The sequence below is a fragment of the Simochromis diagramma genome, unplaced genomic scaffold, assembly GCF_900408965.1.
Source record: "Simochromis diagramma unplaced genomic scaffold, fSimDia1.1 OVJJ01000021.1, whole genome shotgun sequence".
Taxonomy (NCBI): domain Eukaryota; kingdom Metazoa; phylum Chordata; class Actinopteri; order Cichliformes; family Cichlidae; genus Simochromis; species Simochromis diagramma.
In genome coordinates this window covers 176,772-189,409 of record NW_024387194.1, presented here as the reverse complement: position 1 = coordinate 189,409, position 12,638 = coordinate 176,772, and the positions used below count along the sequence as shown (strand labels likewise).

At 43.0% G+C, this 12,638-nt stretch overlaps 1 protein-coding gene across 2 annotated transcripts; it reads left to right on the top strand.

The window, feature by feature from the left end:
- The first annotated feature begins 6,933 nt into the window (after positions 1-6,933).
- On the top strand, positions 6,934-9,206 carry LOC120745247. 2 transcript variants are annotated; one of them, XM_040049966.1, is made up of 3 exons: positions 6,934-7,135; positions 7,209-7,298; positions 7,376-9,206. In XM_040049966.1, the coding sequence occupies exon 3, from the start codon at positions 8,166-8,168 to the stop codon at positions 9,135-9,137; it is 972 nt and encodes a 323-aa protein (XP_039905900.1). In that variant the 5' UTR covers positions 6,934-7,135; positions 7,209-7,298; positions 7,376-8,165; the 3' UTR covers positions 9,138-9,206. The 2 variants fall into 2 exon arrangements, with proteins under 2 accessions (XP_039905900.1, XP_039905901.1); XM_040049967.1 differs by having other exon boundaries at positions 6,934-7,298.
- Positions 9,207-12,638: the final 3,432 nt, after the last annotated feature.

Sequence of the window (12,638 nt, the reverse complement as noted above, 5' to 3'; positions counted from 1 at the left end):
ACTTGATGAAAAGTCAAAGAAAAGATACGAGGAAAAAAATCAAACCAGTGAAAGGGTCAGACCCTTACAAGCACACAGAGAGACAAAAGACGTTAGCGTGCTGCCCAACTTTCACCACGCTCATATTTATAATCATACGGTTCTTGTGAGTGCATACACTCGTGAAGTTTAGTAACTTCAGGTCACTGCAACAAGCCCAGGTACAGTTTACCGACGGATGGGTGCAGGACCTTGAAATGCACCGTGTAGAAAGTAAAGACCATCGTACGTATCATAAGTTTACCAGTCTCACAAATCGTCGTCATAAATACACATTCGTTAACCGTTTATTAATATAACCTTTGAGCTCAACGGTAATTAATTAGCAGTGGAAATAATTTCTGGTAGCATCACAGAAATGTAGCAGTGACAATAATACTGTATGCTGTAATCGCACTGGACAATTAGTGATACAAAACACCTGTTTTATCCTGTGAATAAAAGTATATGTTTTTGTCAATGTACCATAATAACAGAAGCGAAACGCAATATTGTGTCAGGACAATTCACTATTTCTGCACAATAAATAAAGGAGCGACAATTTCTGTTCAGCGCCAGACTTGCTTGTAACCTATATCACCAATTATGTTAAGAAAAATGACGCATTAACTACAACAGCAGACTGACCTTTGTGGGAATGCTTGGAGCAGACTAACCTGTGAGCTGGAGTGTTCTGGGACGTTATATTTGGTCTTTGAATGGCTGCAATCCAGGCCATCCGTTGCCTCTTTGTTACTTCGGAAACATGGCTCGAACAATTTCTCTTCAATGACGTAATCCGATAACAACCGATCTCTTTACCCGTCGGCTTCCCGTGGCTGTCATGCGACCGGCTATTGCAGTTAATAATACAACAGCTTCTTGCCATTTTTGTGTTTCTTTTTATCGCTGTATAACTGATTTCAATTGAAAGCCTGCGTGCGCTAGTACCTCTTGCCACGAGTTCCCAGAATTCTTTGCGGTTTTACCCGTGAATGACGTCACATTTTCAATCTCTACTGGCTCGCCGGTTCGCGCCAGATTCAAAATAAAATGGACAGCAAAACAAAGCTGATTTCCCCATCACATTGTGTTGTGGAATTGGACTACATACGTGCTACAGAGTTACTTGAGCATTTCTTCTTCGATGGAACCAGTAAGGAAGAGATTTTTTTTAAATTTCATCTCTTCTAATAAAGTATGCACACAGTCATAAATATCACGAATGATAAGCACCATAATATAAATAAACAACACTACAGATCCTATAATCTGATTTCTGTCTTTTAGTTTATTAAAAAGTGAAGCGCCACACACTAGTTTGTGTCATTATCCAGATGTACATAAGCATGATTACACAGTTACACAATCATACCAAAACTCTGTCCTGATAGTTTCCACTTTCTCTTTTGTATCAGACATACTGAGACAATAGTCGGGATAAATAACCATGAAAACAATTTATTTATTCAGTTTAGAGGTTTACACATCACATCATTATAATTAAAGAGCCTTTTTCACTTGAATCGTTCACTTGATGGCGCAGTAGAGCAAATGAATCATCACAATGCTTCGAACCTTGAGTCGACCAGTTGGATGGAAAGCTTCAGTTCATCGCGCGGTTTCATCTCAGCATCACTACGTTAGTGCTTTGCTTCTATGTCTCGTCGTCCCCAATTGGCTCCAGCTGTCATGCCACCTGTTCCTCGTTCCCTCATGTTCCAGTTTGTGTATTTATAGTGTGTGTCATCTCATGCTTGTTGCTGGTTCATCTGTGTTGTTTCCCCGAGTCTCCCTGCATCTGTTTCAAGGTTTCTGGTTTATTTTTCTTAGTTTTTCCAGTTTAGGTATTCTTAGGTTCTGCACATGCCATCCTCACTGCTGTTTGTACCGTCACTGTTAAAATAAAGCTCACTCGCAACAGAAGCCGTGCTTGCATCAAGGGGCATTCTCACGCACCACATGTCTGCCCTCACAGTTGCTCTGTGCGCTCTGGGTGAAGTAGTCTCCCATCTTAAGCCCTCTATGTGTCACCTCGACACTCTCCCCTCTCGCCTTTCCAAAGAAGTCTTTGACACTATTGGACCTAATTTATTAAACCTCCCTTCTAATGCGAACCATCTCAGCTGATCTTGAGCATGCTACAGTGCACCCATTTCTCAACAAAACAAATCTTCATGCAACAGCTCTCTCAAATTTTAGACCAATCTCTGAACTCCCCTTCCTGCCCCAAATCCTCAAAAAAATGATCTTCCTTCAGCTCCAGGCTTTTCTGGAAATGAATGACACATTTCAGTCTGGTTTCAAAGCATTACTGATCAGCCAGGCTCTGCTCTCTCGACTTCAGCTTGTTCAGGATGCTGCAGCCGACTCTTGACAGGCACTTGTAAACACGACCATCTTTCTCCAGTCTTGGCTCGTTTGCATTGTCTTCCTGTATGTTATAGAATTGATTTAAAGATTTTATTCCTTGTTTTTAAGTCTCTAAATGGATTAGCTCTGTCTTACCTCTTAACCTGTTAACTAAAAATACTCCAATTAGAACTCTTAGGTCAGCTGATAAGTTACTTCTGATTGTTCCTAAAACCCAGAGGAGACCGGGCCTTTGTGATTGCTGCACTTTGGAACAGTCTGCCTCTTCAAATTTGTGTCTCTTCAACACTCAACATCTTTAAAACCCATCTGAAAACACATCTTTACTCACTAGCTGAGGTTTTTACTGTTTACTGTGTACGACACTTTGATCAACCTGTGTTGCTTTTAAATGTGCTTATAAATAAATATATTGATTGAATGAAACGGTGAAGGTGGCTCCAGCAGATTATTAAACAGAATATGTGACAGCAATTGTTCCTTTGTAAAAAAACAAAAAACAAAAAACATGCAGCTGCTATATGTCAGGCAAGTGACCCCAGATTCTTCAGAATTGCGTGATATCAGTAACTATGATGTGAGGGAAATGAATGACACTCCTCCTTTGGTGGTGATATTGTAAGTGAGGTTATTTATTGAGCGCTTTTTGTAGACAGGCAGTCACAAAGCGCTGTACACAAAGGTTAAAATAAAGAAAACATTAAGTAATAAAATAGACAATATAAACAATGCAAATTCAAAACAATTCAAAAGTGTTGATTCACAGAAGGCCTGTTTAAACAAAAACGTTTTAACTGCTTTTTAAAGGATTCCACAGAGTCAACCAAACGTAGTTGTGGAGGTAAACTGTTCCACAGCCTTGGTGCAACAGACTGAAAGGCTCCGCCCCCTTTTGTCTTCAGTTGTGTAACAAGGAGCGGAGACAACGAGCAGCAGTGTATTTTATAAGAAGCTTGGATAAATAATCTGGGGCCATTTAGTGCTCTACTTGTTAAAACAAGAATTTTAAAACGAATTCTAAAATCAATTGGGAGCCAATGTAAAGAATATAAAATGGGAGTAATGTGAGCACTCTTGCTAGAACATGTTAGTAGCCTGGCCACTGCATTTTGTACAGCTTGGAGGCGAGAAAGAGATGATTTATCCAAGCTGGTAAACAGGGAATTACAATAACCTGAACGCGATGACACAAATGCATGAACAATTGGTGCAATATTTATATATTGCACCAATTGTTCATACATTTGTGTTAATGAGTTAACGAGTTAATCACTTATTCTCCTTCTAAGCAGCCTGTGAGACTGCCACAAAAGTACCATTGAAATACCTGCTGAGAAATTTAACAAAGGGAGCCTCTCCAAATTACAATGTGCTTTGAGAAAGCCAGCTACCAGGCTGACTGTCTGACTGACTGTCGGACACGTGATCAGGTCTCTGTAAAAAGGATTGCAGTGATTTCTGGCATGACTTCCAGAGTATGGCTGGGTAAGTGGATACCCAACTAGGCTGAGCGAGGGGCTCCACTATTAGCAATGATACACAGGAGGGGAACTGACTCCAAATGACAAACTGAAATAGACTGGTGAGCAAACAAAAGCTTTCACTGACTTTACAAACTGCATTAAGTGTGCCTGTTAACACTGGAGTGTGAGTAAATGTTAGAATGTAAGGTAAAACTGCTAAGGTGTAGATAAAAAAATGAGTAGTAGTAGTAAAAAGCATTATGAATGTTCAAAATTAAGTAGAATGTGCTATATAAGTACCAGTTCATAAACCATCCATTTGCCAACTCTAGGATCATGATGACAAACTATTTATTTCAGACAGTGGATGGAAAATGTTCATACATGACGTGTGTTTTATTGCACAGGGTATGGCTGATCACGTGTTCCATGACCAGGACATCGTGATTTGAGGTATGACTTATGGATTTGATTCAATTGAATTTTATTTATACAGCCCCAAATCAGAACAAGGCGCTTTAAATTGTAGAGAAAACTCCAACCATCATATGACCCCCTACGAGCAAGCACTTTGGCGACAGTGGGAAGGAAAAACTCCCTTTTAACAGGAAGAAACCTCCGGCAGAACCAGGCTCAGGGAGGGGCGGGGCCATCTGCTGTGATTGGTTGGTGTGAGAGAAGGAAGACAGGATAAAGACATGCTGTGGAAGAGAGACAGAGGTTAATAACAGATATGATTCAATGCAGAGAGGTCTGTTAACACATAGTGAGTGAAGAAGAAACACCCAGTGCATCATGGGAATCCCCCAGCAGCCTACACCAATCAAGAGCACCTGGCTGCAGCCACTGGGGAGCGCCATATTGTGACCTCCACAGTAACCGGAAACACGTAACTTCAGTTAAATCGACTTTTACAGCAAAAACTAAATTGTGTTTTTGTTACTATTGATGCTGATGAGAAATAAACATGGTTCTAAATGTTTTTAACACTCTGGGTTTGTTTAAAAAATCACCATCCCTTCTATGGAGTGCCAGGACTGCCATAATGAATTAATTAAATACACCATTAAATAATTAATTAAATGTGTCAATAATTAATTACAATTGGAATTAATTAATTAAATAAATAGTTATGACACATGTAATTAATTAATTATTGACACATTTAATTAATTATTTATGTATTTCACATTTTAATTAATTATTGACACATTTAATTAATTAATTATTGACACATTTAATTAATTATTTATGTATTTCACATTTTAATTAATTATTGACACATTTAATTAATTATTGACACATTTAATTAATTATTTAATGATATATTTATTTATTTCATTTTGGCAGTCCTGGCGCCTGGCTCTCATCATGAAATAATTTTATCTGTCAGCCTCACCCATCAAACTCAGGGGGCGGGGTTAACGCTGCCCATGCAGCTTCTCTAACATTTGATTGGTTGCCGTGCAAAGTAAGTCAAAACAGGTCGATCCTAGATAATCGATTGCTTGTGTAGACTTGGGGCAGCCAGGTAGCCCAGAATGCAGATCAAATCACAGGCAGCAATGGTGGTGGTGTAGTTTTAAAATACCCCGTTTTTCTGTCACCAGCTACACTTTTAACAGTGTTTTAGCCGCGAATGTCGCGACGTATGTCTGGTCAGGTTGTCAACATAGAACATGTTTGCAAAAGTGCTCAGATGTTTTCAGAGATTTCACTAGCTCTGCTAACAATTAGCATGCAGAGTGCACCCAGGGGGTTACGTTAACCGGTTTGTTTACATATTCCACTCTCCGTGTTCCACATGTTGCATTCGCAGATTCTCATTTTCACCGAACGATCGTCTCTTTCCGCCTGGTCTTGTGTCTCTGTGCTTCTGTAACATAAAGAACGAGCTGACATTTTTCTCACGAAACCAGCGATCAGCTCAACAGACCCTCAGTTTACCTGCATGCATCCTCCTCCGCATCTGTCAGCTGTTTAACACCTGCTGCTAATTCAAGAAACACGCCTACGTTACCTGGTGATAGTCACAGTTTAACCGGGCACCGGTGCTCGATATAAAGCAATGTCAGCGCATTTTTCTGCACAAGATAAGTAAATATAGTGTTTTCCCCGAGCGCAGAGCTGCTGGAGCTTGTTTCCTTACAGAGCACTTTATAGGCGAACAGCTTCATCAGCGGCTGATGTCCAGTCACCGGCACACAGCTTTGAAACCTCAGCTGAGTTTTAGCTCTCAGTGGTTAAACGCTGGACTTCATTCACTCAGGTTCTGTCTGTCGGGTCACGTTTACTTCGCTGTTTTATTTACAACTGAGCAAATCGGTTTGGCTGAGGTTAAAGTTACGTTTCATAACTGCATAGTTTCACAGACGTTTAATGGTTCACTGGCACATGTGTTAGACTGAACTATCATCTAAATATCATCTGTTTTTTAATAGTTATTCAACTGTATTCTAAGCACCAGCTGTCTGTTAGAATGTGATTTTTTTTCTCTCTCTGTTGGCAGAGGTATAAAAATGCGCAGGAAAATCTGACGTGCATGGCAAACTTCACCGACGATATTTAGGGAAGAATAAACACACATCAAACATAAATGAACCATTTGCCTGTCTCCATAATTGAGAGCATTTTCTCTTCTTATGTCAACACTCTCTCTCTCTCTTTTTTTCTTTTTTTTTTTCTTTTTCGGTCATGTTATGTTTACCTGTCAAAGGCTTGTTACAAACTATGAAACACATGGTGCAGACTTCTGGATGTTAGAAGAAAACTAATACTGCTCATGAAGGAGCCTAAAGGCAGGAAGGTGTCCTTTAAAACTAAACATGTTAATAGGACCTCCCTATTTATATCATAGTTTATGATATAGCACGTGTATTTCAGTAATAGCCTGCTGATTTCAGGTGAACAGTCGCACACGTAGGCGTTATCTGTGATACTCCTTAACTATAATTTATCCAAGTTAACTTCAGTTAACCATTCAGACAGTTCTTTTGCAATGAAAAACATAAACACCCATGCTGGTGTAGGTTTCCTCAGTGCCAGCTGTTAACATTATAGCTGCTTATGCAGTAACCATGTGTGACAGGTGAGACCTGGAGACTTGGGACCGCCCCTGGTGGGCGGAGCTGGTCTTCGCTCCTTTCATAAGCGCAGGTGTGGGCAATTGGGTATTCCTTTGCAAACCTGAAGCTGCGAGCGCTTGGTCCGAGTTGGGCAAGTTGGTGTTTCTTAACTATGAAAGTCTGATACGCGTCCTCCCCTAAACTTCTGTTAGAACGGTAGGTTACACAAAAATGTACCACTTGAGCTCTGGCTGTTGGCAGAGGTTTACAGTTATTTGCACCCTTGTAGGTGGGAAACATTGCTCCCGTGAGAACGGTATAGTGGACTTCATCGCCACTGACCCACATTTATTAGGGTGTGACACGAACTTGTGGACAGGTAACAAAACCAATTCAGTGGAGGAATATTCCTGTGTTTTATTGTCCAGCTAGTGATCTCCTGCCTTTTATTCACAGAGTACCGAGCTGCTGCTTTGCCAGGTGGATTTCTGGCTGCGGGCAAAGGACCCGACACATCAGTGTGTTTTAATTTGTTTAAAACTGGTGTAAGTCGACAGACTGACTGCTGCGGCTGTCGATGGTTTTGTTTTTTTGTTTTTTTTGTTTTACTTTTTTCTGTATCAGTAGGCACCACAGATATTGATTCGCAGGCGGTGAAGGCGCTGCAGGGAAAACAAATCCTTTTTTTGTCTCCCCGCTCTTGCATGCACAGCGGGGGGGCCCGAGTGAAGACGGCACCGAAGATTTGCCTTTTTTTCTATAGTGTTTTACCCATTTGGGGTCATGTGTGAGTTGCCGTCCATTTTTAACCTGTGTGCTATGTCGATTTGTTTTTAAACTGTTCCCCGCAGCGCTTGTCCTGTCTAACGGGCAATCGTACAGTTTTAACGTTTTTAATTGTTTTTAGGTGCTGCTGTTACACTGTTTCTTTTATTTTGTATTAAAAATTAAACTCTTTTAAACTGACTGTGCGCCTACGGCTCTGTCCTATTTTAAATAGGTACCTACCACGGGTCACAAACTGGCGTTGTCGGACAGGACGAGCCTCTAGGTGTGCACAGCGATTAGTCAGTTGGTTTGTGTAAAATTATTTTTTTTTTTTGGGTGTGTGTTTTAAACTGTTTTATATTTGTATTTATTTATTTTTTTAGGCAAAGCAGCAGCTGGTAAATCCTGGTGGTAACAAAGTATAATCTGCATTTAAACACAGTAGGCACTTACTGTTGAGGGTTTTTATTTTTTTATTATGGAGTCCCAATCAGGCATTTCTAGCCCCTGTAGACCTCATGACTCTACCCCTATGGAGGGCTCTCCTCGAGAGAGGCTGGTTTATATCCCTAGAGAGAGGTCGTGCCCCCTGTTTAGTGGAACTGGGGAAATTAGTGTCCAAAGTTGGGTGGAGGAAATAAAATCTGTAATGCACACTCGTAGACTTGCCCCTGTTGATAGAGCCCATTATGTCTATGATCATTTGACTGGTGATGCTCGTGAGGAAATAAAATATAGGTCCCAGCAAGTAAGAGAAGATCCAGACTGCATTTTTGATATTCTCCTTAGCCAGTATGGTTGCCCCATGTCCTTTATTGCTGTTAAGGAAGCTTTTTATGCAAGAAGGCAGCAAGAAGGAGAGTCACTGAGGGAATTCTCCCATGCATTGTTTTCTCTCATGGACAAAATGATACAAAGTTGTCCAGAGAGGCGAATTCCTGAGGCTGCTAGATTGCTTTCTGATCAGTTTGTAGAGGGTGTCCGGGATGGAAATTTGAGCCGCGAGCTTAAAAGGATTGTTCGCGAACATCCAGATTATGACCTCCATACTTTAAGAGATGAAGGCCTCAGGTGGGAGCGGGAAGGCAGAGTAGGAGTAGAACCCGGCCGGTTCAGGACTTATTCTGTCCCAGCAGTCTACAGCATTCAGCATACAGGACAAACAAAGGGGCCAAGGGATACTATTGGGTCAGAATTAGCAGAGGTTAAGGAAATGTTAAAACGGCAGCAGGCCCAGATTGATCAGCTTACACATGAGTTGAGAGTTGCCCATACATCAAGTAAGTCTAGGTTCACGCAGAGAGGAAGGCAGGTTATTTGCAGACGGTGTCAGAAACCTGGCCATTTTGCTAAAGACTGTGATAATGACAGGGTAGTAACCTTTGAGTCTACAGCCCCTAGCAGGAGCTCATCTGGTCAGGGCACGTTTTCCATGCAGGCGGAAAACTAGCACCCTCTGTTATGCTGAGCCACATATCAGATGGGGACATAACTGGCTCCAACAGTTGTAATGCTCAAAGGTCTGGTCCCCCACCCAAGTTGGTAGGCTCCTGTCCAAAGGTTACCATTAATATGGGAGGGGTAGACGTCTCCTGTTTATTAGACACTGGATCCATGGTCACTACCATCACGCAGAGTTTTTTTGCCAAACATTTTAAGAACTGGGGTCCAGAGAAACTGAAAGCATGCCATTGGCTGCGGTTACGGGCAGCTAATGGGCTAGATATTCCCTATGTTGGCTACCTGGAGCTTGATTGCCAAGTGTTAGGGAGGCAAATACCGAAACGTGGTGTGTTAGTTGTTAGAGATCCTTTGGAGCCCAGCCTCAACTCAGAAATATGTGGAGTACTCGGCATGAATGTGATCCGTGAGTGTTATAGGGAGCTGTTTTTGGAACATGGCTCTGCTCTTTTTGACCTTCCTTTAGTGCAGGAGGATCCTTGGCAGCAGGCTTTGCAGCGTTGCCATACAGCGCAGCTACAGCCTGAAGCACAAGTTAGTGGCCCAGTGAGAGTTAAGGGTAGAAGAAAAATTTGCATCCCCGCAGGCACAATGAAGTTTGTACCAACTACATGTCGGAAAGCCCCTTCAGCACACACTGGAACAGTGCTTTTCGAACCATTAGATGCCGGTTTGCCTCATGGTCTCCTTTCTTCTCCAGCTTTGGTCCAGGTGGTCAGTGGCACTGCATTTATCCCAGTTACCAATGTGGGATTAACTGAGGCCATTTTGCCACCTCGCAGTCAGCTTGGCACCTTGTGCCAAGTTGAAATTGTCAGCCAATCGGATGGCTCGACCAGGCTCTTGGAAGATTTGGGAGAGGAAAAATGTGTTACCATGGCAACCCAGAGTGTGGAATCCAACCCTCTGAACACTGCAATTAATGCAATTGATCTCTCAGCCCTCACTGTACAGGATCAGGACAGGGTAAGGGCCCTTTTGCGTGACTACCAATCTGTTTTTTCTTCTCATGATGGTGATTTAGGGTGTACCAATTTGGTGACTCACGAGATCCCACTTTTAGATGAGACTCCGGTCCGTCAGCGGTATCGACGGATTCCACCTTCAGAGTATGAGAGCGTTAAGGCCCATATTCAACATCTGTTGGAGAGTCAGGTGATCAGAGAAAGTTGTAGCCCTTTTGCATCCCCAATCGTGGTAGTACGAAAGAAGGACTCCAGTATTAGGCTTTGTGTGGATTACCGTCTGCTGAACTCAAGGACTAGGAAGGATGCTTTTCCCTTGCACCGAATTGAGGAGTCCTTGGATGTGTTGTCAGGTGCATGTTGGTTCTCTACCTTGGACTTGGCTAGTGGCTACAATCAGGTCCCTGTTGCTGAGCCAGACAAAAAGAAAACTGCTTTCTGTACTCCTTTTGGGTTATTTGAGTTCAACCGCATGCCGTTTGGCCTCTGTAATGCACCAAGCACCTTTCAGAGATTGATGGAGCGAATGTTTGGTTCCCAGAATCACCAGTCTTTGTTGTTGTACTTGGATGATGTGATTGTCTTCTCTACCACAGTAGACGAGCATATTCAGCGCCTAGGAGCAGTACTGGAGACCTTGCGGGTACAAAACTTGAAGGCCAAGTTGGAAAAATGCTGTTTTCTGCAGACAGAGGTAAAGTACCTTGGGCATGTGATCTCCAAGGACGGGGTAGCCACGGACCCAGACAAAATATCTGCGGTGTCTAATTGGCAAACTCCTAGCTCTGTTGCTGAATTGAGATCATTCTTAGGGTTTGCTAGTTACTATCGCCGCTTTGTTCCAGGTTTTGCATCCCTAGCTGCTCCACTCCACCAGCTGGTGGCCGAACTGGCTGGGACTAAGCACAAACGCCCCTCCAAGCGTGCATTGCAGGAAGTTTGGACCGAGCAGTGTGAAAATAGCTTTCAAGAGTTGAAAGCTCGGTTGGTGCATTCCCCCGTATTGGCTTATGCTAATTTTTCACAACCTTTTATCTTGGAGGTTGATGCCAGCCACTGGGGTCTGGGGGCAGTGCTTTCACAACAGCAAGCTGATGGCAAGGTGCGTCCTATAGCTTATGCTAGTCGAGGGCTAAAGCCCACGGAACGTAACATGTCCAATTACAGCTCCATGAAACTTGAATTTCTAGCCTTGAAATGGGCTATGACTGAAAAATTCAGAGAATATTTGCTGGGTAACAGGTGTGTTGTCTATACAGACAACAATCCCTTGAGCCATCTGACTACAGCAAAGCTTGGAGCTTTGGAACAGCGCTGGGCGGCTCAGCTCTCTTCTTTTGATTTTTCAATTAAGTATCGTCCGGGTCGTACAAATGGCAATGCAGATGCTTTGTCCCGACAGTGTCAGCCATCCGATCAAACTGTGTCTTTAGAAACACTGCTTCCTGGTACTTCCCTTCCAGACTCTTTAGTCCAAACAGTTTTACCACCCCAGCAAGTAATCCAATCTATGATTTCGGTTTTACCCTCTCATTCACTTGCAGACCTTGCTACTTTGCAGAGGGAGGACCCCACGATTAGTGGTTTTTTGAAGTTTTGGCGCAGAGGAACTGGCCCTACTCGCCAGGAGAGAAGACATTTGCCAGCAGCAGTGCTGGAAATGTGGCGCCAGTGGAGGAAACTGGTAGAAAAGGAGGGTGTCCTTTATCGGCAGATCTTTCAGCCAGATGGGGGGGAACCAGTGTGCCAATTAGTGGTCCCTCAGAGTCTCAAGAAGGAGGTTTTACATGGCTTGCATAATGACCATGGTCACCAGGGAACTGACAGGACAGCAGACTTAATACGCAAGAGGTGTTATTGGCCAGGTATGTTTAAGGAGGTTCAGGATTACTGTCAGCAATGTGAACGTTGTGCACAGGCTAAAGCAGTTTATCCCAAGCCTAAAACAACCATGGGTCACCTCATGGCTGCGAGGCCCAATCAGATTCTGGCAATTGATTTCACATGCCTTGAACCCTCTGTTGATGGCCGTGAAAATGTATTGATTCTTACTGATGTGTTTTCAAAGTTCACTCAGGCCATTTCTACTAAGGATCAAAAGGCAACTACTGTGGCCAGTGTTTTGGTCTATGAGTGGTTTTATCGCTTTGGTGTTCCCTCTAGGATCCACTCTGATCAGGGGAGGAGTTTTGAAGGAGCAGTAGTTCAGCAGCTGTGCCAGTTATATGGTGTGGAAAAGACTCGCACCACTCCTTACCACCCACAAGGTAATGGCCAGTGTGAGCGTTTTAATCGGACTCTGCATGATCTGTTGAGAACCCTGTCCCCTGAGCAAAAGCGTCATTGGCCCATGTATTTACAGCAGCTCACCTTTGCTTACAATACTACAATCCATCAAACTACGGGTGAGTCACCCTATTTTCTTATGTTTGGCCAAGAGCCCCAGCTCCCAATTGACTTCCTGTTAGGCAGAGTGGAGGAACCCACCCATGGCCCGGTGCACACTTGGGTCCAAGAGCATCAGA

Bases quoted from the DNA above. Each gene is read 5' to 3' on its own strand.
- LOC120745247 (XM_040049966.1), top strand. From the start codon at position 8,166: ATGGAGTCCCAATCAGGCATTTCTAGCCCCTGTAGACCTCATGACTCT.